The sequence below is a fragment of the Musca domestica genome, unplaced genomic scaffold (genome assembly GCF_030504385.1).
Source record: "Musca domestica strain aabys unplaced genomic scaffold, Musca_domestica.polishedcontigs.V.1.1 56, whole genome shotgun sequence".
Taxonomy (NCBI): Eukaryota; Metazoa; Arthropoda; class Insecta; order Diptera; family Muscidae; genus Musca; species Musca domestica.
The window spans coordinates 1,902,181-1,929,097 of NW_026712356.1; the positions used below are offsets into that span (position 1 = coordinate 1,902,181).

Sequence of the window (26,917 nt, forward strand, 5' to 3'; positions counted from 1 at the left end):
AACTCGTCAAAATACCGAATATAGGGAGGTACTGGTATTTGGGCCTGGACCTGCATAGACAATTTTTTGTCACAGACTGGAGTTTCCATTACGAACTCTAAATGCGTAATTTGAAAAAATTTTGGTAAATAAAGACGCTAAAATCACCAAAATACCGAATATAGGGAGGTACCGTTATATGGGGGCTATACGAAGACGTAGACCTGAACAGACAACTTTCTGTCTTAGGCTGTAGTATCCATTGCGAACTTCAAATACCAAATTTTGAACAATTCCGATTAATAATGTCGCTAAAATCATGAAAATACCAAATATCGGGAGGTACAGTTATATGGGGGCTATACGAAGACGTGGACCTGCACAGACAATTTTCTGTCTTAGGCTGTAGTATCCATTTCGAACTTCAAATACCAAATTTGAAACAATTCCTGTGAATAATGTCGCTAAAATCATCAAAATATCGAATATCGGGAGGTACCGTTATATGGGGACTATATGAAAACGTGGACCTACATGGCCCATTTACGAACTTAACCTGCCTACTCTAAAAATAAACCTGTGTGCAAAATTTTAGCCTTGTATCTCAATTCATTCGAAAGATAGCGTGATTACAACAGACAGACGGACATCGCTAAATCGACTTAGAATTTTACGCTGATCAAGAATATATATACTTTGTTGTGTCTGACATGAGTATTTCGAGGAGTTACAAACGGAATGACAAAATTAATATACCCTCCACAGTATGGTGGAGGGTATAAAAACATTAAGCTCGTCCGGGCCGAACTTTTAATACCCTCCACCTGAGCGTAAAGTAAACATTAGAACCCATTATGACACACAAATGCCAATTTGTAGACATATTCGTGGGAAAATGTGGCAATAATCAAAATATCGAGTATTGGGAGGTACCGCTATATGGGGCTATACAAAAACGTGAATCTATACGTACAATGTTTCGCCAACGGAGCTAGAACCCATTAGGACACACAAATACCAATGTTTAGACAAATCCTCGAAGAAATGTGGCAAAATCATCAATAATAGAATATCTGGAGGTACCGTTATATACGAGCATACCAAAATGTGGACCTATACATACAATGTTTTGCCAACGCAGCCAGAACCCATTATGACCTACAAATACCAATTTTTAGACAAATCCGTAGAAAAATGTGACAAAAACCATCAAAATACCGAATATCGGTAGGTACCGTTATATGGGGACTATACCAAAACGTGGCCACCGCAGCCACCCATTATGACCAACAAATACCTATTTTCAGACAAATCCGTAGAAAAATGTGACAAAAACTATCAAAATACCGAATATCGGGAGGTTTCGTTATATGGGGACTATACCAAAACGTGGACCGATGTATCTCATTTTCAATACCAACCATCCTAGACACAATACAAATTGTTCTGCTAAATTTTGACGCTCTACGTCAATAATGTGTGCTGTATCGTGATTTCAACAGACAGACGGACATCGTTAAATCGACTTCAAATTTTATGCTGATTATGAATATATATAGGGTCTACGACGAATATTTAGGGTTGTTACAAATGGAATGACAAAGTTAATATACCCTCCTTTCCAAGGTGAAGGGTATAAAAACCATCGAAGAGAAGCTATCATATGCCTTCTTTCTACGTTTCGATGTTTTTTAGTAGTGCTCCACCTTATCTAACACTGATAAAAATATTTGGATTTGAAGAAAATCTAACACCTATAACTAATTTTTGGGAATATTGTCAATCTTAATATTATTCTTGAATTAAGAAAAATAGGGTAAGTGTGCCTAAGTTCGGCATGTCCCAGTAGTCGGCACTTTTTATTTTTAAGCCCAAATAAATGAAACTATTATAACTAAATGTATTTTGTTTACTTCAAATTTATTGCCAGCTATCTTTGTGTACAATTTCGCTACGAAAAGATGATTTTTTCTAATAAAAATTAAAAGTTTGTCTGTGAAGGTCCTCAACAATCCATATTCTTAAGAAAAGTACAATAAAGACGTCGAATCAGTTTAACTAAACAAAAATATTATATTTTAATGAATTTATTTCTTATTATTATTAATTATTCTTACAAAAAATTTGGTTTGCCAACTGTTGAAACATGCCATACCGCCAATTGGCAAGTGGTGCCGACTACTGGCAAAAAAACATTGTATTAATAAAAGTACAAATTTATGAAATTTAATAAAAAGTTATTAAAACTTTATTTATTATTGCAAAAACTATACAAAATTTCGAATCTGAATAAATTAAATTTGTAATAATTGAAAAGTTCCACTCAGAGCGATTAAAAACGCGAAAATCCTAAAAGTGCCGACTACTGGTACACTTACCCTATGTGGATATATCAAGTTTGAAAAAAATCGCCGAAGGAGTGCACCGATATATCCCATCTTAACAGCAGACCTTGTGTCAGTAGAAATAATGGGATGTGTAAAATATGAAGAGAGCCGGATGCTTAATTCGCATTTTATAATCGTTTCGGTTATTCGAAACGTTGATCCTTTGTAACAGATCTTGTGTAGATAGAAATATTGAAATGTACCAAGTCTGAATGGAATCTGATTTAAATTTCGCGTTTTATGAGCTTCGTGGGTATTCCAAATTTTGACCCTTTGTAGGGAAGGTACCAGAAGGAGTGGACCGAGACATTCCATCTTCACACCACACCTTGGGTTAAAAAAAACATTGTGATTTTAAGACAATCGGAAAAATTATTCCAAATTTGGACCCTTCGTGGCGGAGGTACTTGATAAAGTGGACCGAAATTGCCCATCTCCGAACTCAATCTAAGTTTGACAATAATATTAGGATGTACAAAGATTGTGCCAAATTTATTAATTCCTTCGAGAGTTATCGGACGGACATCCCTAGATCGACTCCAAATGCCCTGAAATGGATTTGGTCCAAAGGTCTAAAACCGATAAGGCACGTTTGGCCGTATATATATATATATATATATATATATATATATATATATATATATATATATACATATATATATATATATATTCCATAGATCTATTCTAAACGCAGTTAGTGTAGAACAAAACAGGCCCTAGTTTTTGAAGAAATCCAATAGAATTCATTAAAAGGGACCGTTTTCTTATGGTACAATATCGGGCCTTAGAAGGGTATTATTTTCGATAGAAAATTGGAAGTCCCAAAAAGAACTGTGTTCATACCAAATCGAAAAACAAACAATAAAAAAAAGAATAAAGAGAAAGACATAAAAAAACGGCGCCATCGAATTATCCTCTCTTTTTGCTTCCTATTAACACGCTAGCCTTTTATGTTCGTTTCACGTCGATTCTTGTGTTTCTATTCCTCAAACTAAACAAAAAACGAAAACAAATTGCACTGATTTCAGTGATTAATGAGATTTTTGCATTTTAGATTTCAATTCGTTGCGGCTCTTCAACAGTCATTGTTTGAACTCAATGGCATCAGAAATGGGCATAACCTAGCCGTTTCTGTGTGTGTATGAGTGTTTCCCGACATGTTAACAATAAAATTGTTACTCTTAACAGCCCAAGAGTTCTTTGTTGCTACTTTTGTTTGCAATTTGTCTGTCTTTCGATCCTTAAGATCTTTAAATATTTAATGCATTCCACTCACCTTGACTATTGCTGTTGCTATTTTTTCGTGATGTTTTCTTTTCTTTCATCCATGGATATTCGGGCACTGAATCCATGCCGTCTGGTGTCTGTGGTAGGCCAACACCAACCGGATATCCGCCGCCACCACCAACGGGTGTCACACCTCCACTACCATTACCCCCGCCACCCATCATTTTTGGACTCTCCGGACTCAAATGATTGAGGAATTCAGCCATTGAGGGCTGGGAGTTTATGAAACCCCCTTCAGAGGCGGTCATCCAATATGGTGGCTCCGGATTGCCACCAACACCCACCGGCACTAGACCACCTGCTGGTCCAACATTGCGCTTATCACAGTTTGGTCCCATTTTATTTGCAATCATGGCAGCAGCCGTTACTGCCACTTGATTATGTTGTTGCTGCTGTTGCTGATGATGCTGTTGTTGCTGCTGCTGCTGCACCTGTGGCGTTGCTCCCGGCAATATTGTCTGACCTGTCTGCACTTGCATAGCTGTTAACGGTGATTCCGATTTGATTTGTGCCCCCATTTGGCTTTCGAGCGTTGTGCAAACTTCTTGCATTTTGTAAAAGTGGGTTATTTGGTCTTCCACCTGGACGTTCGTTGTTCTCGTTCGCTTGTATCTATCACCGGTAAATCTTTGATTTTTCTCCGCGGCTAGTTTTCGATTTAGGTAGGCACACATATGACTTGAATGACGAGCAGCACAGTTAAGTGGCAACTAGAATGTTATTGGCTTTCTTTTTCTTTCGCAAGCATTTTTTGGTTTGTAATTTTTTAACTGAATTTTAGTTTATTTCTAATTAGGACGACATGACAGCTGGCAAGTTTTTCAAAAACCTGAAAATTGAAAAAAAAAATAAAAATTATATATTAGAAAAAATACTTGAAAATCTTAAAGTGAATGTAAAACAAGTAAGCAAGGCTACAGTCGAGCGGGGCCGACCGTTGAATACCCTACAACACTATAATAAACGATACAGTTTATATAGGCGAGATACTCGAAAGAATTCCACAAGATATTGTGATAAATAATAAAAGAAAACCATCAGGTTTCATTCTCTAATTTTCGAATAATAGCAACTTTAACTAATTTGCTCATTTCTAATTTATTGGTAGATGTTGCACGTAAATGGTCTTCCTAGATCTGGAACCAATATCTCCCAAAGACCTATGATCTCTCAGAAGTGGCAAAAGATTAACATTTATTATTGGTTTTTGACTGAAACGCATCCATATGAGATACAGGCATTTGACTATAGTCTTCAACGAAATCAGCGTTAACGAAATAGTCAGAAGTGCGTCTTTCCTGTATTTGTGAATTCTACAAAAAGTCACTGGAATGAACATTTTCGTATTTTATCTACAAAAGTTGGCAAACTATTTCACACATTGAATTTTTTTGGATGGCCATCCAAAACTGCTTGGCTTTTGCAACGTCCAGTAACCCCCATTGAAATGTGCGTGGGGGTCGGGCGATAATTACGACCTGCTGACAATTTTGGAGTTTTTTAGTCCATTTCAACCCCTAAATATATGGCGATCATCTCCAAAAAGAGTAGGCTTCTATTCTGACCCTCATCTTATCCCCATCCAAAATTTCGTCTAGATCGGGCTATAAATGCGATCTGTATATGATATCCTGATATCCTAACTACTTAGTTTTATTAGCTATAGAAATATTAACAAATGTTTAATTCAAAATGAAAATATGCCAAAAATATGACAAAATTGAAAAAATATGAGAAAATTTTACAAAATCAATATTTTCATCTTTAGAGAGATATTTTTATGCGATTTTTTAGACGTTTTTTCTTTCCTGCCAAAGGCCATTCTGAATTAATGAGAACTGTCGAAATCAGTTCAGCCGTTCTCGACATATAAGAGATCTTTCAAGCATATCTTCTTTGATAGACATATATATCGCACATATTTTGCTATATATCCGATTTGTTGGATGTTAACATCAATGTAAAGATCAGAAATAACCTTGTCATGGTTTCGTGATTTCGCCGGGATTTTAAATATTCGCGGTTTAATGAAAATTTTTGAATTTTTTTCAACACAAAATATATGGTCTATTTTACCCGCTAAATATTATCCGATGACCACCCAAATTGGTAGGCCCTAAACTCTAGCTACATGCGAAAATTCCGTCGATTGGTCCATAATTGTGACCTGTATAGCTACTGCAAAATACGACATTTTTTTTCAGTATTTGGTCCATTTCAACCCCTAAACATTTGGCGATCATCTCCAAAAGAAATAGGCTTCTATTCTGGCCCTAACCCCACCTTCGTGCAAAATTTCGTTAGGATCGGGCCAAAATTGCGACCTGTAGCGTGATAACAAATTAACATGGACAGACGGACGGACGGACATACATAGCTAGATCGACTCAGCTCGGCGAGCTAGGAAGATCCATATATACTTTCCTATGTGGGAAACCAATATTTCGAGGTGTTACATAAATTCTGGCCCAATCAAACTTATAATACCCTCAACACATAGTGTTGTAGGGTATAATGAATACTTTTATTTGCTATTATCCAGAACCTACTAGAATCTACTAGTTTTGCAATATTTTTCTATATCATAAAGGAAAATCGGTTTTTGTTTATTTCATATTTTAGTGAAAGAAGAATCCAACTCCAGGTCAGTAAGGCATGCACACTCCAACTACAAATCTAGATTTGGGATTCCGATTTTGTTAAAATTAATGGAAAGAATAGGATACTCTTTCATAAGCCCCTTCGCATGATTTATTTTTATTTTCTTTATTTCTTTTTAAATTCCTTTGAATGGCATTATTTTCAATTTTTATTTCATAAAAATAATTGATTGATTTTAGCATTTTAAGGTCAAAGTCTTAATCTTGATTTTTCTTCAATATTTTAATATAAGAAAAAATTTTTTAATTATTATAAAATTTAGTTTTTATGTATGGATAGTTATCTGGGAAATGGTAAAATGGTTTAATAAAAAAAAATGAAAAAAACACATTTGAGTCGATTGAAGGGATTTCAAATTTTCCTAAATTTTCCCAAATTGGCAATATCTTCCATCCACATTGGCTGTAATTTGTAAAAGAGGACACTCTCAAGTTTCTTTCTGGTAAGGAAAGAACTGGTAGGCCTAAGAGGGCTTTAAAGGACCATAAAAGAGAGACACTATTACAAACTGGTAACTATGCAACGAACTTCGTTATTGGTTAAGCGGATAAAGAGGCCTGACTCGTATGGTTGATGCAAGTATTTATTTCGAAGTTATTGCGAATTCAACACCAGAACAATCCAAGTTCGACACAAGTTCTACTAGCTTATCTTTTTGAGAGCAAATCGTTAAGACAATAATCCTATCTACCTAAAAACTATGTATATCCTATTGTGGCACTTCATACAATTCCGGTAAAAGAATTAGGATTAGGACCAACACTATAAAATAAATAGCTAAACAAACAATATTAATCGTAATTCTAACGAAATAAAATGCAATTTGAAATATCAGGTTCACATAGATTACAATTTCTTCTCAAAAAAAAATTGTTATATTGGTCCTGTATTTGCCATAACATCATATTACGGTATGACCTAATTTTTGGTAGTTTGAAGATTCCCGCTGCATTTTCTAACCAAAATCTGTATTTAAAGTTGTTGGATGGTAATTTCACATTTCGTATTTTTTTAAATTGGTCCGTACTAGAATACCACGCATTTTCCAAAAAAAAAAAATTAGTTAGTTTTTTTTTTTGTCCTCAGTAAAACATTTTCAATATAGATCATAATACCAACCCAACATACCAAAGTATAATACAGCTTGAGAGTCTTCTATATCTATAAAAGAGGAAAATGTTTGTAATTTATGAACTCGAAAACCGCTGAACAGATTTTCCTGAAAATTTCCAAGTATACTACAACATTGCCTGAAAGTAACATAGGCTATATATATTTTTGAAATTCCACTTGAAATTCCACGCATCAGAATCGGAGGTAACTCCCAAAAATTTGGATTTTATATGCACAATTATATTGATCGATTACAGATACATTCTCCAAATTTGGAATATATGACGGGATTTGATTAAACAATATATTTGCCATTTTATATGGAAATCTGTTCAGATTTGGATTTAGCTCTCATATGTATATATTTTCGCCCGATTTCACATATTTGATGCACCAAACACGACCCACAACGCCTTTGCAATAGTATAAGGCTAACAGTAAACATGTAAAATAGCTGTAAATTCGGCCGGGCCGAACTTTGAATGCCCTCCACCATTTGGAACGAATTTGGCACTTTTCAAAAAACTAAAATCCGTTAAAAATTGTGTTAAAATCTTAAAAATACCGAATGTATACGAAGACGTGCACCTGCACAGACAGAAATGCCTTTCAATTCAAAAGATTGCAGTTTCCGGCACGCTTGGCATTTGCTATGAAATTAATAAGTCCGAAGGACAATTCCTTCTTGTATGCGTTATAATAATAACGGTTTTAATTTTTTGATTTTGTTTTATTTATATTTTTTAACCAACAAATATTCATATATAAAATTTTGAATGCATATAAAAGCGAAAGGAGTAGCGAAGCGTGCCGGGTTCAGCTAATAATATTATAAAAATTATTTGTCTAAACAATGCTTAAGAAACACTTACACAAACTGTTGCCAAATCTGTCCTTTTTTGACAAATTTGTTTTGATTTTTTATAAAAATTGTAAAAAGCAAAATCACGCGAATTTAGGACCCATTTCTGGACCAAATTCATAAGGTAATTATGAATAATAACTCTACAGGTCGCAATTATGGCCCGATCTTCACGAAATATAGAATGGAGGTGGAGCTAGGGCCAGAGTAGGAGCCTATTTGGAGATGATCGCATAATATTTAGGGGTTGAAATGGTCCAAAAACTGAAAAATTTTCTGATTTTGCAGTTTCTCTACTGGTCGCAATTATAGACCAATCGAAGTTAGCAGTAGCTAGAGCTTAGGGCTGGGTAGAAGCCTTCCAAATTTGATAGTCATCGGGCAATAGTTATAGGGTGAAATAGACCATAACATTTGTGTTAAATAAAAGCCAAATTTTCCATTAAACCGCGAATATTTTTTTAATCACGGCGAAATCACAAATAGATGAATAGGTCAATGCTGACCGTTACGTAGATGCCTATAGTCAATATATCGGATATATGTAGCGAATTTCGCATGTAGCTACAGTTTAGGGCGGGGAAGAAGCCTACCAATTTGGGTGGTCATCGGTTAATATTTAGCGGGTAAAAAAGACTATATCTTTTTTGTTGACAAAAAATCAAAATTTTTCATTAAACCGCGAATATTTTAAATCATCACAAAGCCATGACAAGGTTACTTCTGATCTTTACATTGATGTTAAGATCCAACAAATCGGATATATTTCAAAATATGTGCGATATATATGTCTATCAAAGAAGATATGCTTGAAAGATCTCATATATGTCGAGAACGGCTGAACTGATTTCGAAAGTTCTCATTAATTCAGAATGGCCTCTTGGCAGGAAAGAAAAATCGCATAAAAATATCTCTCTAAAGATGAAAATATTGATTTTGTAACATTTTCTCATATTTTTTCCATTTTGTCATATTTTTGGCATATTTTCATTTTGAATTAAACATTTGGTAATATTTCTACAGCTAACAAAACTAAGTAGTTAGGATATCAGGATATCATATACAGATCGCATTTATGGCCCGATCCTTACGAAATTTTGCATGGGGATAAGATGAGGCTCAGAGTAGAAGCCTACTCTTTTTGGAGACGGTCGTCATATATTTAGGGGTTGAAATGGACCAAAAAAACTGCAAAATTGTCAGCAGGTCGTAATTATCACCCGATCCTCACGCACATTTGAATGGGGGTTACCGGACATTGCAAAAGCCAAGCAGTTTTGGATGGCCATCCAAAAATGTTCAATGTGCGAAATAGTTTGCCAACTTTTGTAGACAAAATACGAAAATGTCCATTTCAGTGACTTTTTGGAAAATTCACAAATACAAGAAAGACGCACTTCTGACTATTTCGTTAACGCTGATTTCGTAGAAGAATATAGTCAAATGTCTGTATCTCATATAGATGCGTTTCAGTCAAAAACCAATAATAAATGTTAATCTTTTGCCACTTCCGAGAGATTATAGGTCTTTGGGAAATATTGGTTCCAGATCTAGGAAGACCATTTGCGTGCAACATCGACCAATAAATTGGAAATGAGCAAATTAGCTTAAGTTGCTATTATTCGAAAATTAGAGAACGAAACCTGATGGTTTTCTTTTATAATTTGTCACAATATCTTGCGGAATTCTTTCGAGTATCTCGCCTACATAAACTGTATCGTTTATTATAGTGTTGTAGGGTATTCAACGGTCGGCCCCGCTCGACTGTAGCCTTTGCTTACTTGTTTCACCTTATTATTATACAGATTATTATATACAGATTGCAATTATCGTCCGATCCTTGATCAGTCGTTATAAATGTCACATATAGAGATCAAAGGAACGAAACCTCACATGAAGTTGGAGTTTAGGACAGTGGGTAGAATTTGTGTGAAAAATAGTAGACATTTTCATTCTACCGAAACGCTGAAAATAACTTACAGGTGCAATACAAAATACACAAGTGGCAAACTTCTGGCTTTTCTATGCTGATTTCGTTGCCGAATACAGCCAAATATCGTATAGCCAAATGTTATTTGATATTTTGGGATTTTAAAAGATACACAAATTAAGCACTTCCGAACGCAAAGTCACTTTTACCTATTAACAGGTAACTATAAAGCTATTTTCCGATTTTGGAGGCCTCAAATTCTTTACCCACATTTCAAGCAAATTCTTTTTAAAGTCAATTAATCCTTAACAACCCTACCTAATAGAATTGATTAATTTTAAAACGTTTTGTGAATACTGACCTTTATTGTCTCTTGGGCCTGGCACTTGAAAATCCAATTTGTTCACAACAACGATAATAATTCCATTTGCAATATTTTCACACTTTGAAGCAAGTATTTAGTTTGGGTTATATTATTACATTTTTTTTTACAAAATAGAGTAATTAAATATATCTTTTTTTCATTTCATTTCACCAACTAGACATATATATTAGGTTATGTGAGCACTTATTATTTACACCAAAATTAAATTAAGCTTGAAAGTAAAATTATTATTTTTATTGTTTTCACTAAATGCTTTAATTTTCATTGGAATACAGTAGCAAAATTTCTGTTGGCATTATTACATTATTTATTGTTACTTGTTATGTACGTATTTATTTAAGTATGTTACATTGTGTGCATGTATTTATTGCAATTGTATTTTGTTCATAACTTTATTACACATCACCATCGTTTTATTACTTCAATAATTATGTATTATTTTCTGAATTAATTTATCTTTATTTGCTTCTCTCTTTCGTTTCAAAAAAAAACTGAAGATCCAAGATATGGCGAAAACAGTTCTAGGAAAAAATGCCAACGATGACAGTCTTGAATAAGTCAAAGAAACGAACGAAAAACAAACAAAATTATACTTCAATTGTGTGAATGAACCAACTGCGAAAAACAACAACTACTCCAACAACAAATATATTTGAACAACAACAACGAAGACTACGATGATGATGTTGACAACGATACGCGACGCGGCAACACTATCGAATGGCGTTTGTTGGCTGGCTATATGTTTACTCAAGCACGACAATTGGAAATGGTTGAGCCCAACATGGCACCCATGGCGACGACACGACACAAGACAACACAACACACAACCAGTACAACAAATGACAACCACTGGAAGCGAGAAGCGCCAAAACAATACAATGCGATACGCGATATAAAGAAAACAAACTCACACACACACACTTATACACGAATAATAAACACACGAAGGAAGTAGCGCGAGGTACGTCATACTTGCTTGGGTTGGCTACGGCAAGTAATAACAAGTACAAAACAACGACGATTCTTTCTCTTTCTTTTGGTATTTTTAACTCTCTTGCACACTGAATTTGGACCCCCTCAGTACACACACAACAAGAGGACTACAGCAAAGTAAGGAGAATGCGTACACAATGCCTCACACTTGTTTGTTGCGTATAGAACACAAGTCTCCACATGGCTGTGTAGACTTTCTTATTTGTTGTTAACTACAAAACTACAAAAAAAGAACAAACCGCCGCTATGTTCTTACAAACGCCAACAAAAACTCAATGGAGGAGAACTCGTCAATGAGTTGAGAGCCCAAAGATCACTTGCAATGCAATATGGCAACAATAAAACCAAACAAAAAAAACAACAAACACTGTGTTGACATGCCAGCCTCCTACTTACTCACATTTCACACATGTACACATAATACTGCCACTGGAAAATGCACTTGGCTATTTCTTTTGTTCTTTTGTTGCTGGCGCTGCTTTAGACCAATTTGCTCACTCACTCTATCCAATGGCCAAGGTGTTTGTTTGAGACTTGCAACGTTTTTTTTATTTTTCGTTGAGTTGGGAATGAAGACGGTTTTGATGTTTGAATGAAACCGGTTGGTTGCACAAAAAATGTATTATGGTGGACGCATTCTTATTGTTGTACATACTGGTGTTTTTTTAGAAATTATTGTTGTCAATGTTGTTGTTTGTGACTATTGTGTTTGCTGCTTTTTTGGTAAGAAAAATTGCAAATGTCGTCCCATGCATAGGAATCCAATTGGAATTCCATAAAATGGGACTTTGTCATGAATGAACCCAAATTTAACATGATGAACCCAAATTTAAAAATTTTTGTATTGAATGTTCTTTAAAAGAAATATACCTGGTAAAAAAATTTTGAAATTGTTATATAGTCCAGCAGAAACTTGGAATCTGATTCGAATAGCCCATAAAAGGGAAATGTAAACAAAATAATGAGTTATGCTCTACTAAGTGTACACATCCGACTACTAAACCGAAGGTTGCGAGTTCGAAACATGATATAGCCAAACAAAACCACCAAAGAAAGTCTTAAAGTCGGGCGGGGCCGACTTTATGATACCCTACACCACTTTGCTAATTTAGCAGAGTTGCGCATAACAATTAAAAGTTTTTATGGGAGAATTCAATCATACGCGCTATGATTATAATTATAATTTAAAGTTCAAAGGACTAAATATGCCGAAGCATTTGTATCTTCTAAATTCGGACTTGTATTGCCCATTTGGTGCACAATTAATTTGAAATCGCATAAAAATATATATGGGAGCTATATCCAAATCTGAACCGATCTCGATAAAATTTGGCAAAGATATTTCTGGGCTCTATTTGATATATTTCCCTGAATATCGTTGTTAGGGAGTGCATATTTCGGCTGTGGGTAACAAATAGGACAAATCGGATGAACAGTATATATGGGAGCTATAGATATATCTGAACCGATCTTCACCAAATTTGACATACAAGCTTTTAGACTCAATTCGGTCGTAAGTGCCAAATTTCCTCCAATTTGGGCAAATATTAGACGTTTGGTTTACAATAAAATGTAAATCGGACGAAGTTATATATGGGAGCTATATATATAAATCTGAACCGATCTCGATAAAATTTAGCAAATGTATTTCTGAGTTGTATTTGATATATTTCCCCAAATATTGTTGTTGCAGGGTGCATCTTACGGCTGCGGAGGACAAAAATAACAAATCGGATAAACAATATACATGGGAGCTATAGCTATATCTGAACCGATTTCGATTAATATTGGCATACTTATTTTCAGGTCCAATCTGATCATACGTGCAAAATTCCATACTATTCGGACTGATATTACACGTTTGGTGCACAATAAAAGGAAAATCGGACGAAGATATATATGGGAGCTATATCTAAATTTTGACCGATTATCTTCAATTTCTATAGGGTTCGTCCTTGGGCCAAACAAATGATTTGTGCAAAATTTCATCTGGATAGGGCAATAAATGCGACCTGTACTTTGTTTACAAAAATACATGGACAGACGGACGGACGTACATGCATCAATCGACTCAGAATGTGATTCTATGCAGATCATCAAGAGGAACTATGGGTCTATCTCATTTCCTTTTGCCTGTTACAAACAACTGCACAAAGACATAATACCCTGACCACCTTGTGGTTTAGGGTACAAAAAGTATTTTGACTTCTGTTATGAAAATTCAAACTGTTGACGGTCCTAAATAAATATGATACAAGTATTGCGACGGTTGGGCTACGTCGACTTCGTTCTTCACTCCATGGATGGTATAGTAAGTTCGTAATTTCGTTTGTAACTCCTCGAAATAAGAATCTTAGACCCAACAAAGTATATATATTCTTGCGTATATATTGCGTATAGCGTAAAACTCTAAGACGATTTACCCCTATCCGTCGGTCCGTCTGTTGTAATCGCGCTAGGAACGAAAATTTAGAACAGGTCTGTCTTTTGTCTGCAGTCAGGTCAAGTTCGATCATTGGTCCATGATATCGTACAGTCCCCTTATAACAGTACCCCCCGATATTCGATATTTTGACGATTTTAGCCACATTTTTCAATGTTATTGTCTGAAACTCTACAAAAGGAGTTCTTTGTGAGTACTTTACTCCCTGAAAGAGAATTGTCTATATAGGTCCGCGATATTGTACAGCCCCATATAACAGTGACCCCCGGTATCGGTATTTTAATGATTTTAGCCACATTTTTCATCGGAATTGTCTGAAAATCCTCACAAGGAGTTCCTTGTTAGTACTTTTTTCGTATCGTAAACCCCCCATATAGCGGTACCCCCGATATTCGATCTTTTGACGATTTTAGTTTATGTAATTGTCTTAAAATCTACACAAGGGGATCCTTCTGAGTACTTTACCCCCTAGAGGAGAATTGTCTAAATAGGTCTACGCTTTTGTATTGCTCCCATATAACAGTACCCCCAGATATTCGGTATTTTCATGATTATTGTTTCAAATTTTGGTATATAAATTTCGGGACCGTTACTACATCCTATGACACAAATAACTTATGCAGGACCACGACTTCGTATTGCCCCAATATAACGATTTTCATTTGAGCGGTATTTTTAGACGGAATTTTTTCAAGTTTCTTCCAAATGGTGGAGGGTATAAAAAGTTCGGCCCGGCTTGCTGCTTTTTTACTTGTCAAGAATGTGTGGAATTTGAAGAGAGTTGGATGTCTATTTCGAGTTTTATGAGCGTTTTGCTTTCCGTGTTTGATCTTCATGTCCTTCGTGGATATAAACAATTTTGATCTTTTTGTGGGGGAGTTACCAGGTGGAGTGGACTGATGCATTCCATCTTCACACCAGGTCTTGTATTGATGAAAATATTGTGATGTGTGATATTTGAGAAAATCGGACTTTTAAATTATTCAAGATGTTGACCTTTTGTGGGGGAGGTATAATAATATTACAATGTACTAAGTTTGGACCAAATACAATACTCCCCTCAATAGTTATCATGCGTTACTAGACAGACCGACGAACGGGCACCTCTAGATCGACTCCGAATGTCCTAAAATGGATTTGGTCCAAAGAGATGTATGGCTGAGGGTATAAAAATATAAAATGCTATGAGTGGTTGATGTAGAGGTAAGACTTTTACCATTTATGCAGCAATCTGTAGTTCATCTAAGATCTAAATACAACAAATGCTACATTTAGCGCTGCAAAAATTTTCTCTAAAAATATAAAATTTTCATTTTCCAACAATATTTTTGCGGAGAAATTTTACATGAAACTTGAAAATTACTCCAAATGTATTTTTACATATATGGGGGCTATACGAAGGCGTGGACCTGTACAGACAATTTTCTGGCATGGGCTGAAGTATCCATTACGAACTTCACATGCGAAATTTGAAACAATCCCGGTAAATAATGTCGCTAAAATCATCAAAATACCGAACATCGGGGGGTACGGTATATGGGGGATATACGAAGACGTGAACCAACATGGCCCATTTTCTGTTTTATGCAGCAGTATCTATTACGAACTTCAAATATCAAATTTGGAACGATTCCGTTAAATAATGTCGCTAAAATCATCAAAATACCGAATATCGGGGGGTACCGTTATATCGGGGCTATAGGAAGACGTGGACCTACATGGCTCATTTTTTTTTTTTTTTTTTTTGACTTAGGATGTAGTATCCATTACGAACTTCAAATACCAAATTTGAAACGATTCCGGTAAATAATGTTGTTAAAATCATCAAAATACCGAATATCGCAATTTGTTCGAAAGATAGCGTGATTACAACAGACAGACAGACAGACGGACATGGCTAAATCGTCTTAGAATTTTACGCTGATCAAGAATATTTATACTTTGTTGGGTCTGACATGAGTATTTCGAGGAGATACAAACGGATTGACAAAATTAATATACCCTCCATAGTATGGTGGAGGGTATAAAAAATATATCAGCAATTGTATCAACATTATTAATTTTTTTCAAAATCAATCAATAACATCATTTTCTTTTATATATGTATAACATTTTATTTGAAAATATGACCAAAACCTTCAAAACACTTGAAACTGTCCCACGCCGTTAGATTGGGGCTACATCGATTTATTTATTTTTTCACGGAATTGACACTCTCAATGTGAATGCCAAACCCCGAATTGTAGCTAATTCCGCTGAAAGTATGTAATTAAGTATCCAAAATCGAGGGATTTCGGCATTTGCGAGCTATAAGAAAGAAAATAAGGATTTATACATTCCAGCACATATTGTAACATTTTGGCAAGGTCATAGTGTAAGCTATAATTTTTGTGTGTATTTTAAAAACCCCCACATTGGAACCTTTTCCGAATTGTTGGGGTTTTACGTATTATATTCATTATTATTATTTCATTTAATTCCATATGCATATTATATTCATAACGTAATTAATAGATGCGGGTCTAACCCGGGTCTTAGACCCGTTGGATCTGGTCAAATATCGGACTATCCAGGTCCGTGTCCAAAGAAAAAAATCCTTTTGGAAAAAATTTTCATTTCATATTCTCATAGAACAAGAATCCACACCGAGGTTTGGAAAAATTTCCATGTCAAGACAAAATCATTTTTTCGGACAAAAATGTATTTTTTATTTTTATTTTTAGAACTGATAAGGCGAATTAAGGTTTCATTTTATCACAATCAACTTTTTTTTTGTGTTGTCGGCTGTTGGTATTAAAATCATGTTGTTTATGGCACCATGCTATGCCACGGTAACGAACGTTGATTGTTTAAAGTTTAAAGTCTTATATTTAACATCATTACATCAACAACTCATCGTATTTGACTCCTTTTTCTTCGTTTGCTGACGCTGAGTCTCCCTCTAAAGCAATGACCGAAAATAATACCACCGTCGAATTCACCAGAAATCGATTCGTCGACTCGAGATATAGCTCCAATATAAATATTAGTTCCATCAGATTCTAAATTTAAATCACTTTAAGACGATCATAATTATGATCAAAAACGATCATAATTGGTATGATTTACTTAACTCATATTCCCAATACAAAATAACATTTGTCATGGATAGAACTGCTAAACATGCATAAAAGTGTAGGGTTTGGTCGGCCCCGCCCGACTTTTGTCCTTTTCTCACAGGCTCAATTTTAATTTTTTTTCTCATGATGACATGTTTAATAACATAACCTTGTTATTTTTTTTAATTTTTTATGTTTATTTTCAATAATTTCTTTATTTATTTTTAGTAAATCTGTAATATTTTTTTTATTTTTTCCTTAAAATTGATTTTAAATTTGTTATATAATTTTGCATATATTATTATATATATTTATTAGTTGTTTAGTTTAGTATTTTGTGCCTCAGTTTAAAAAATCCAATAATTTTTTTAGTTTGTTTACCACGGTGTATTTAAATTTATTTTTTTATCATTATATTTTTAGATTTTGTTATTTGTAAAAATCCAATCATTTTTTTTTTTTTTTTTGGTTTGTTTACCACGGTGTATTTAAATTTAATTTATATCATTATATTTTTAGATTTTGTTATTTGTAAACCTATTATTATTATATTTTTTGGTTTTGCACAGTTTTTTAATAATACTTTTTAAATATAATTTATTTCAACTACAATATTATTTTATAATTATTAATAATTATATTGTTTAATGCGCATTTAGTTGTCTCGTATGAAAATTATTTCTTGTTTTTTCTCTGTTTTTTTTTTTATTAATTATTTATTTTTTTGTAAATTAAAAATATTTGTGATATGTATTTCAAAATTTTTTTGCTTATTTATTCATATATAATAACAATTATTATTCATTTAAAATTTATTGTTTTGAATGTAACATTCATGTCTGTACATTAATAAATTCCATTAAACATATTGTATCGCATTTAAAATACATCCGTCGGTAAATTTTCCAAATATTTTTCAATTTCTGAGAGTATATTTTTTTATATTTCAAATTCAACGTACATAACGTATTTTATCGTATCAAAGCATCATGTCGATTTAAAAATAACCAAACTGAGAACACGAAACGGCACACAAAAGATTTACCGTTGTTTACACATTCTACATTGTCGTCCATACGAAACAGTTGCGCCGTAAGTACTGAAAGTGTGGACAAAGCCAAGCATACATAGGCGAAGACAATACAACGAATGCACGGCAACAACAAAAACTACTCGATGGCTAAGTAGGTGTGGCCATGCGACAATAGCCATCCATCAAAATAGTTATAGAACAAATATAAATGAGGCATGCGCAATGCTCGTACTCTTCACACTCATGGAAACAAACTCTCCCTCTCTTTTTGACACACACACTTGGTGTTCATTCAGTAAACTATGGCAGTATTACCTCTTAGACAACTCTCCACAACGGTGGTTGGTTGGTTCATTACGGAGTGTGAGTTGAATTTGTAGTTTTGTCGCTCTCCGGGTGTTATGTTCTCTTCTCTGCCATTGTTTGCTTTATTGGGATGTGGGGAAGCCATGATGATAATGTATGGGAATTTGTTGTTGCCAGCGAGTCGTTTGTGTGTGTGTGTGTGTTGGCTATTAGATATTCTCGATTTGAATGACATTTTTACATTTCCAAAAGGGAATTTATTTATTATTTTTTGTTTAATTCGTAGTATTTGTTTAGTTATTTTGGAGAGAGAGTTATTTTTTGAGTGCAATATGCCTTTTGCTGTTTCTGTTTCTTTTTCATTGCGTGTTTTGCATTCTCTATTTCTGCCAGCAGTTTTCTTTTTATTTCATTGTCGTTTTGGTTTTATCTTTTTTGTATATTTTGCCATAACTCACATTCGCTGGTTGTTCGTCATAGCTACCAACATACAGACATACAAATATTTTTTTGTTGTGTATTTTATTTTGCATTCTTTTGCTGTTGTTTTTATATAGGTAGATATTTTCGACTCTCTGAAATATCCAATGTTTACTGCTGTGTCAGTTATACTGTCAATCTTGGTGGCACTGTCTGTCTGTGTTTTTTTTCTTCTTCTCTTATTCTTCTTCACATCGTTTTTTCATTTTGGTGCCTCTGCTAAAAGAAAAACCCCCTCAAGTCATGTTGTTAGGTACGGTGCGGTTCGGTTCCCCCATTAATTTTTATAACTTCCGTTGCATTTTTATGTTTGTTGTTGATATTCTTTGTGTTGTCGTCTATGAATGCTTGCTTGCTTGCCATACAATCTCTGTCATTTAGCTGGAGGTGCAAACAAACCATCCAGCTACCGTTTTAACTTTGATTTTTATATTTTGTAAAGTTTCTTTAAGTTGTTTTTCTTCTTCTTCTTCTTCCTACTTTCAATGAAGAGCTACTTTCATTTCTACTCTGATCGTTGAAAACCTCAAGGCCTATTTGTTTGTTTGTTTTCGCGTCATGTCAGCGATGCCCATAATCGATTTTAGTTGGAAAATCGCATTTAAAGCGAATGATCGCATTTGTTGAAGTACATGAAGAAACACAGGGTTATGTACATGGTCGGTGATGACAAATCAAAGTTCAGAAATGATTAAAAGTTTCCCATTCACTTTGGGCAATTTTAAGTCGATTTGTCAAGTTTCTTTCCATGATGTTATTTATTTCCCTTGACAATGTATTGAACATCAAATGGTGAAGTAAATATATCAGGGGTTGAAATTTTAAAGATTTTCGTATTTTCAATTGCAAAAATTTAGTTTGTTCCAGAACTGCAGGATTGTAATAGTTTTTAAAACGAAAACCTATTTTCCCTTTATGATATGGAAAAAAATTGGAAAACTGATAGATTCTGGCAGGTTCTGGGATAGAGCAATTTAAAATGACGTGACAATTCTGGTCCGACTTGTCAAAGTTTGGACTATATCGTGGCCTCCGCATATTTTATAAAAAGGTTATCAAAGAAAATATATTCGAATATCGTTAATAATGGAAAACAATATCCTTGACATGGCTCAATGGGCATTTTTACAGGACCACATCCTCTTAATAAAATTTGGGGTAATGAAATTTCAATATGGCTGTCGCCTATACCTTTTAGGTGGCGGCAAAGCAATACATCGCAAGGTGTAATATTACACGAACTCGGTAGCCAATTGTGGTGACCCTTCGTCTTATTGAAAGTAACGATGCAACCCCGACCACTCAAAATCATTAATCATTTCTCGCTGGCGCAATTTATTGACCATAACGTAGATCCAACTACATTTTCTAAAGACCGGTGAGAAGTAGACAAGTCTAGGGCTTCTTCAAGACTTTGCTGTTTCACAACGACCCACAAAAGCTTTAGTTTTGTGAAATGTGAGTTCAACATCTTCACAATTTTTATACCCCCAACCATATGGCTACAGAGGGAATATATCAATTGATACGACCAAAATGTGCCTCATCGAAATCCGTCTGGGTTTTGCGCACAATAAGTCACGAAGGCAGTGTCCGATTTGGATTAAACTTAGTACATCGTACATGCGATAAATAGCTTCATCCGATTTCAATTTTATTGGACGCCATATGTATAATTTTCGTTTAAATAGGATGTACAGGGTGATATAAAAAAATGGAACAAAGTCAAACGCCACAATTTTTACATTTTTTACATTTTATTGAATGAAAGCAAAAATCTTGGATATAGCATAAAATTTTAGAATAAGTTTAGATTTTTTCGAATTGGTTACCCTTGGCACGAATTATGGCCTTAAAACGGTCAATGAAACCATCACACGGATAAAACCAAATTCGGCAGTTCACCAATTTCGGCCAAGCGAAGTAACTCTTTAGCTCTTTTGAGTCTATTTTCTTTCTGTTGTGGTGTAAGTTCTTGCACTTTTTGGAATTTCAATGGCTTTACCCTCATTTTTCAATATTTGCGGAATGGAATATGCGACGCATGTTTCGATCAAGTCGTTTCTTTACTTTTTGAACCATTTCTGCTGATGTTGCTGTTTTCTTCCGTCCACTTCCTTGACGTCGGGCTACGCTACCATGGTACCGAGCGATGGTACGAGACACAAACGATTTATTCATATACGGGAGTGCTCTAACAATAGCCACTTGTGGTTTTCCAGCCAAATATAAAGAAAAAATAACTTTTCTTCTAAAAAAATTCTAAAAAACTCACCAAAATGCGTTTGTACGCGTGTAAACAATATTATGAGCTGTCACTGGAAAAAAATTTAACAACTGTCGGACGAGTGGCTTCTGAAGTTGGTTGCAGTTTTTCTATCTCACCCTGTATGTCCATTTAGCCCGTTCATCTGTGGAATTCACTCTGGCTTCCGATCGAAGGACTGCAGGACTTTTGGAATTGAAAATTGGCTCGTTTTGGTATAGGCCTCATATAACTGTACCGGCAGATTAAAGATTTTTGGGTGTTTTAGTCGCAATTTCAAACAGATGTTGCTGAAAATTGGAAAAAAATATTATTGCATAGAACTGTACATATAGGCCCTAGCCTATAGTATAAACTCCATATAACTGTACCTCCAGATATTCGGTATTATGATAATTTGTGACACACTTTTCATTGGAAATTTGGAATTTGAAGCTCCCAATGGGTACTACAACCTACGACAGAAAATTGCTCATACAGGTCCACATTTTCGTATAGCCCCCGTATAATAATACCTAGCAATATTCGGTATTTCGTTGATTTTAGCTACATTTTCAACAGATTTATTCAGATTATTCTAATTTGCCACAGTAGTTTGAAATTCCCGAAAAATCTTTCATTTATTCTTTACGCTATATACATATGGAAACTACATATGTTTGGTTTGTGCCTTACCTCTTTCGTCCACATTCGACATCTACCAGTATGAAGGATTTTTCGCTCAGAATGTCGTAATCCATTGCCTATTGAAACCTAGTTGAAAAAAACTAACTAAAAAGGCTTCAAAACAACTTTCATCTAAAGTATCACTTAAAAATTCAGTGCAGATATTTTTGATTGTGCAACACCTGGCGGTAAATTTGAAACCCCTCACCCTAATAGTGAATGAAATGCCTAGCAAAATATTAACATATCACCAAAAATACGCACAACAATTTCAAATACATATTCTAGGACATAAAACGAATCAACAGAAACTAAAATGAAAAAAAAAACAAATACAAAAACTCGAACTTAACATTCAAATTTCATTTTCTCGAAATAAAAGAAACCCGTTTGTCTGAAAAAGTAAACATTTTGCCATGGGATGCTCAACGACTTAAAAAGGCAAAAAAACAACAACTATTCAGAATGGATATCAGCAAGTGTACACATGTTCATAAGTGAGTGTGTTTGATTTTGCCACAGGACAAAAGGTGAAAGCCCATGTATTCATATACCTATGCCGCCCCTGCATTAAGGCCCATACAAAAATAAAGACCAGTGTCTACTACCAACCGTTACAGCTCACACACGTTACCACCGTCCGTGATTGTTTTGTATTCCATAAAGTGTTTACGAAATGAAAAGCGTGAAAAAATATATTATTTAAGCGCATGAATGCCAATTGACAAAAAACAACACCAACAAGAGCAACAATATCCGACGAGAGGAAAATTGCGATACTACCTTGTTGTGTGACCTGTGGAACAGTGGTTAGATTATCTGTAAATGATTTTGAGATCAATTACACAGAAATGAACAAGTGAAAACGGGAAGCTTTTGATACAGTCCATTATTAGGGAGATAACCCCGCTTTTAAAGAATTTGTATATCTGGAAGGAAATATACAAAAACGTGAACATACATAGTGAAGGTCCGAATTACCGAATTCCAGAAAATTCATCGATTATGATAACATACAAAAATGTAAACCAATGCGTTGAATTCTAAGACGATCTAGTGACGCTATCTCTCTGTCTGTCCGTCTGTCTGTTGTAATCACGCTATCTTTCGAACGATTTAAGATAGAAGGCTAAAATTTTGCATACATGCATAAATTACCAGTAGGCAGGTTAAGTTCGTAAAAGGGTCATGTCGGTCCACGTTTTCGTATAGCGCCCCCATAACGGTACCTCCCGATAGTCGGTATTTTGATGATTTCAGTAACATTATTCAACGTAATCGTTTCAAATTTCGTATTGGAAGATCTTAATGGCTACTACAATCTATGGCAAAAAATTTCGTGTGCAGGTCTACGCCTCGTATAGCCCCCATACCTCCAGATACTCGGACTTTTCATGATTTTTGCGACATTATTGTCCGGAATTATAATACATTTCGTATTTAAAGTTCGTAATGTGTACTGCAGCCTATGGCAAGGAATTTCGTATACAGGTTTACGTTTTCGCATAGCCCCCATATGACGGTACCTCCCGATACTCGGAATTTTCACGATTTTTGCGACATTATTCACTGGAACTGTTTCAAATTTCGTATTTGAAGTTCGTAAGCAGGTATAGACCTCATATAACAGGTTTCAATTAAGTGGTAGTTTTCGGATTTTTTTTTGAACGTTTTCAATTTCCTTCCAAGGGTATTAAAAGTTCGGCCCGGCCGAACTTAGCTGTTTTTTACCTGTTTTATTTCAAATTGATAGTTTGTGTTCTCAGTGGGCAAAATTACTCCTGCAAAGGATTTACGTATAGATCCAAATTGGGTTTTAGAGCCCATACATCCCGGTACATCAAATATTCGGTCGCATTTTTGAAATGAAGTTTTCTAATTTGGTATTCTGAGTTCAGAAGAGGTATAGTCCTTTCGAGCAAACAATTGTCTATATTGGTCCATGTTATTGTAATGGTACCTCCCGATATTCTGTAGTTTGGCAATTTAAGCCACATTTTCCAATTGGAAACAACAATTTTGATATTTAGAAATAACAGAAAATTGTATATACAGGTCCAGTCTTTCGTACAGCCCTCATATAATGAAACCATTCTAGTTTTGATATTTTTTATTTATTTTATTATACCCTACAACACTATGTGTTGGCGGAACTATAACTTTGATTGGGCCAAAAATTATGTAACACCTCGAAATATTGATTTCCCACATAAGAAAGTATATGTGAATCTTCCTATCTTGCCTAGCTGAGTCGATCTAGCTATCTATGTCCGTCCGTCTGTCCATGTTAATTTGTAATCACTCTACAGGTCGTAATTATGGCCCGATCTTCACGAAATTTAGAATGAAGGTGGAGCTAGGACCAGAATAGAACTCTATTGCTTTTGGAGATGATAGTATTTAGGGGTTGAAATGGACCAAAAACTGAAAAATTTCTTGATTTTGCAGTTGCTCTGCAGATCGTAATTATAGACCAATCGACGCGGAATTTAGCATGGGGCTAGAGCTTAGGGCTTAGGCAGAAGTCCTCCAATTTTGATGGTCATCGGGTAATATTTAGTGGGTGAAATAGACCATAACATTTGTGTTAAATAAAAGTCAGTAGCTATACAGGTCGCAATTGTAGACCAATCGACGCGGAATTTCACATGTAGCTAGAGTTTAGGGCGGGGAAGAAGCCTACCAATTTGGGTGGTCATTGGATAATATTTAGCGGGTAAAACAGACCATATTTTTTGTGTTGAAAAAATTCAAATTTTTTCATTAAACCGCGAATATTTTAAATCCCGGCGAAATCACAAACCCATGACAAGGTTACTTCTGATCATTACATTGATGTTAACATCGAACAAATCGATGTATAGCAAAATATGTGCGATACATATGTCTATCAAAGAGATATGCTTGAAAGATCTCTTATATGTCGAGAACGGCTGAACTGATTTCGACAGTTCTCATTAATTCAGAATGGCCTATTGGCAGGAATGAAAAAACGTCTAAAAAATCGCATAAAAATATCTCTCTAAGGATAAAAATATTGATTTTGTAACATTTCCTCATATTTTTCAATTTTGTCATATTTTTGGCATATTTTCCTTTTGAATTAAACATTTGGTAATATTTCTACAGCTAACAAAACTAAGTAGTTAGGATATCAGGATATCATATACAGATCGCATTTATGGTCCGATCCTTACGAAATTTTGCATGGAGATAAGATGAGGGTCAGGAGATGATCGCCACATATTTAGGGGTTGAAATGGACCAAAAAACTGCAAAATTGTCAGCAGGTCGTAATTATCGCCCGATCCCCACGCACATTTGAATGGGGGTTACCGGACATTGCAAAAGCCAAGCAGTTTTGGATGGCCATCCAAAAATATTCAATGTGTGAAATAGTTTGCCATCTTTTGTAGACAAAATACGAAAATGTCCATTCCAGTGACTTTTTGGAGAATTCACAAATACAGGAAAGACGCACGTCTGACTATTTCGTTAACGTCAAATGTCTGTATCTCATATAGATGAGTTTCAGTCAAAAACCAATAATAAATGTTAATCTTTTGCCACTTCTGAGAGATTATAGGTCTTTGGGAAATATTGGTTCCAGATCTAGGAAGCTCATTTATGTGCAACATCTACTAATAAATTGGAAATGAGCAAATTAGTTTAAGTTGTTATTATTCGAAAATTAGAGAACGAAACCTGATGGTTTTCCTTTATTATTTGTCACAATATCTTGTGCAATTCTTTCGAGTATCTCGCCTATATAAACTGTATCGTTTATTATAGTGTTGTAGGGTATTCAACGGTCGGCCCCGCTCGACTGTAGCCTTTGCTTACTTGTTTTTATTATTTTATTGACATTAGCCATTTTTCTTTTAGAATTCTTTGCAGGGTCCAGTCAGAGTAGAGCAAAGATCCATAGTTAAAATTACGGTTGAGACCAGATCTCCTTCGATGGCATTTTGATACTACCATGGTAGAAGAATACAGGTAGATGCATCAACGCTTGGGAACATTGATATGTCAAACATTTTAAAATGTTTTATTTTTTTTTTTTTTCAAAAATAAGTAAATTTTTATATGTTTTCTTATACGAAGGCAATCGGAGGCTGTTATGAAATGGATGTTCAACTATTTAAACGATTTGAAATAATTTTTCATCAAAAAATTTCAATTCCAAAATTGATCAAAATTGGACAGAGCATTGTCCCAGCGGCTGTGTCGATGCGACTACCTATATTCTTCTACCATGGATACTACGCAGCGGTATAGTATTTTCCATAGATGTTTCACAAGATGACTATACACCACTGTCTTGCCACCAAGCCACTCATACGTTATGCACAACGCACATTTTTACACATTCATATTTTCAGACTGGCACACATCCCCGCCACCCAAAACATAGGACAGGCGAAAAGAGATTGAAAAGTTTTTTTTTTTTTGTTTTTTTTTTTCGGTTTCTGTTTAAAATTTCTGAAATTCGACTCATGAGTGTTGGCCGTGATGTTGTTTCATGCATCTGTTGCTGTTGCAAGGATTACACCGAGATTTTTTTTTTTCGATTGTTTTTTATTTTATTTCGTGTGGGTATTTGTTTGCCTTTTTGGCTATATGGAAATACAGGTTGATACAAAAAAAAAAAAAGAAAAAAAAATTGTATCTATGTAGAAATAACAACAACCGAAAAAAAGGACGAGGCATTATATTAAGTGAACTGATGGGCTTAAAGGTTAAAACGATGTGTGACACAAATTGAATATTTGATTTTATGAAATCCACACACACACGTACACATATTTATATCACGCAGCACACACAAATATATGCAAATGGAATGGCTAAAATTTACACACACACACACTGTACATACAAACAGTGAATAATAGGGAATAGAAAATTATGCGAAAATGTAAAACTAAACAATAAGAAAAGGCTATAGTCGTGCGGGACCGACTATGTGATACCCTACAACACTACAATATGCTAGAAGCCCCCTTATGTCCAAATCCATATTGG

At 34.8% G+C, this 26,917-nt stretch overlaps 1 protein-coding gene across 2 annotated transcripts in view; it reads right to left on the reverse strand.

The window, feature by feature from the left end:
* Positions 1 to 10,752, reverse strand: part of LOC101893281 (homeotic protein proboscipedia) — a 155,181-nt gene extending 144,429 nt beyond the window's left edge. For both annotated transcript variants that reach the window (XM_059128646.1, XM_059128645.1), the window contains exons 1-2: positions 10,581 to 10,752; positions 3,643 to 4,482 (exon numbers count right to left, since the gene is read on the reverse strand). In XM_059128646.1, the coding sequence (XP_058984629.1) occupies positions 3,643 to 4,327 (685 nt within the window). In that variant the 5' untranslated portion in view covers positions 4,328 to 4,482; positions 10,581 to 10,752. The remainder of the gene's footprint in view (positions 1 to 3,642; positions 4,483 to 10,580) is intronic.
* Positions 10,753 to 26,917: the final 16,165 nt, after the last annotated feature.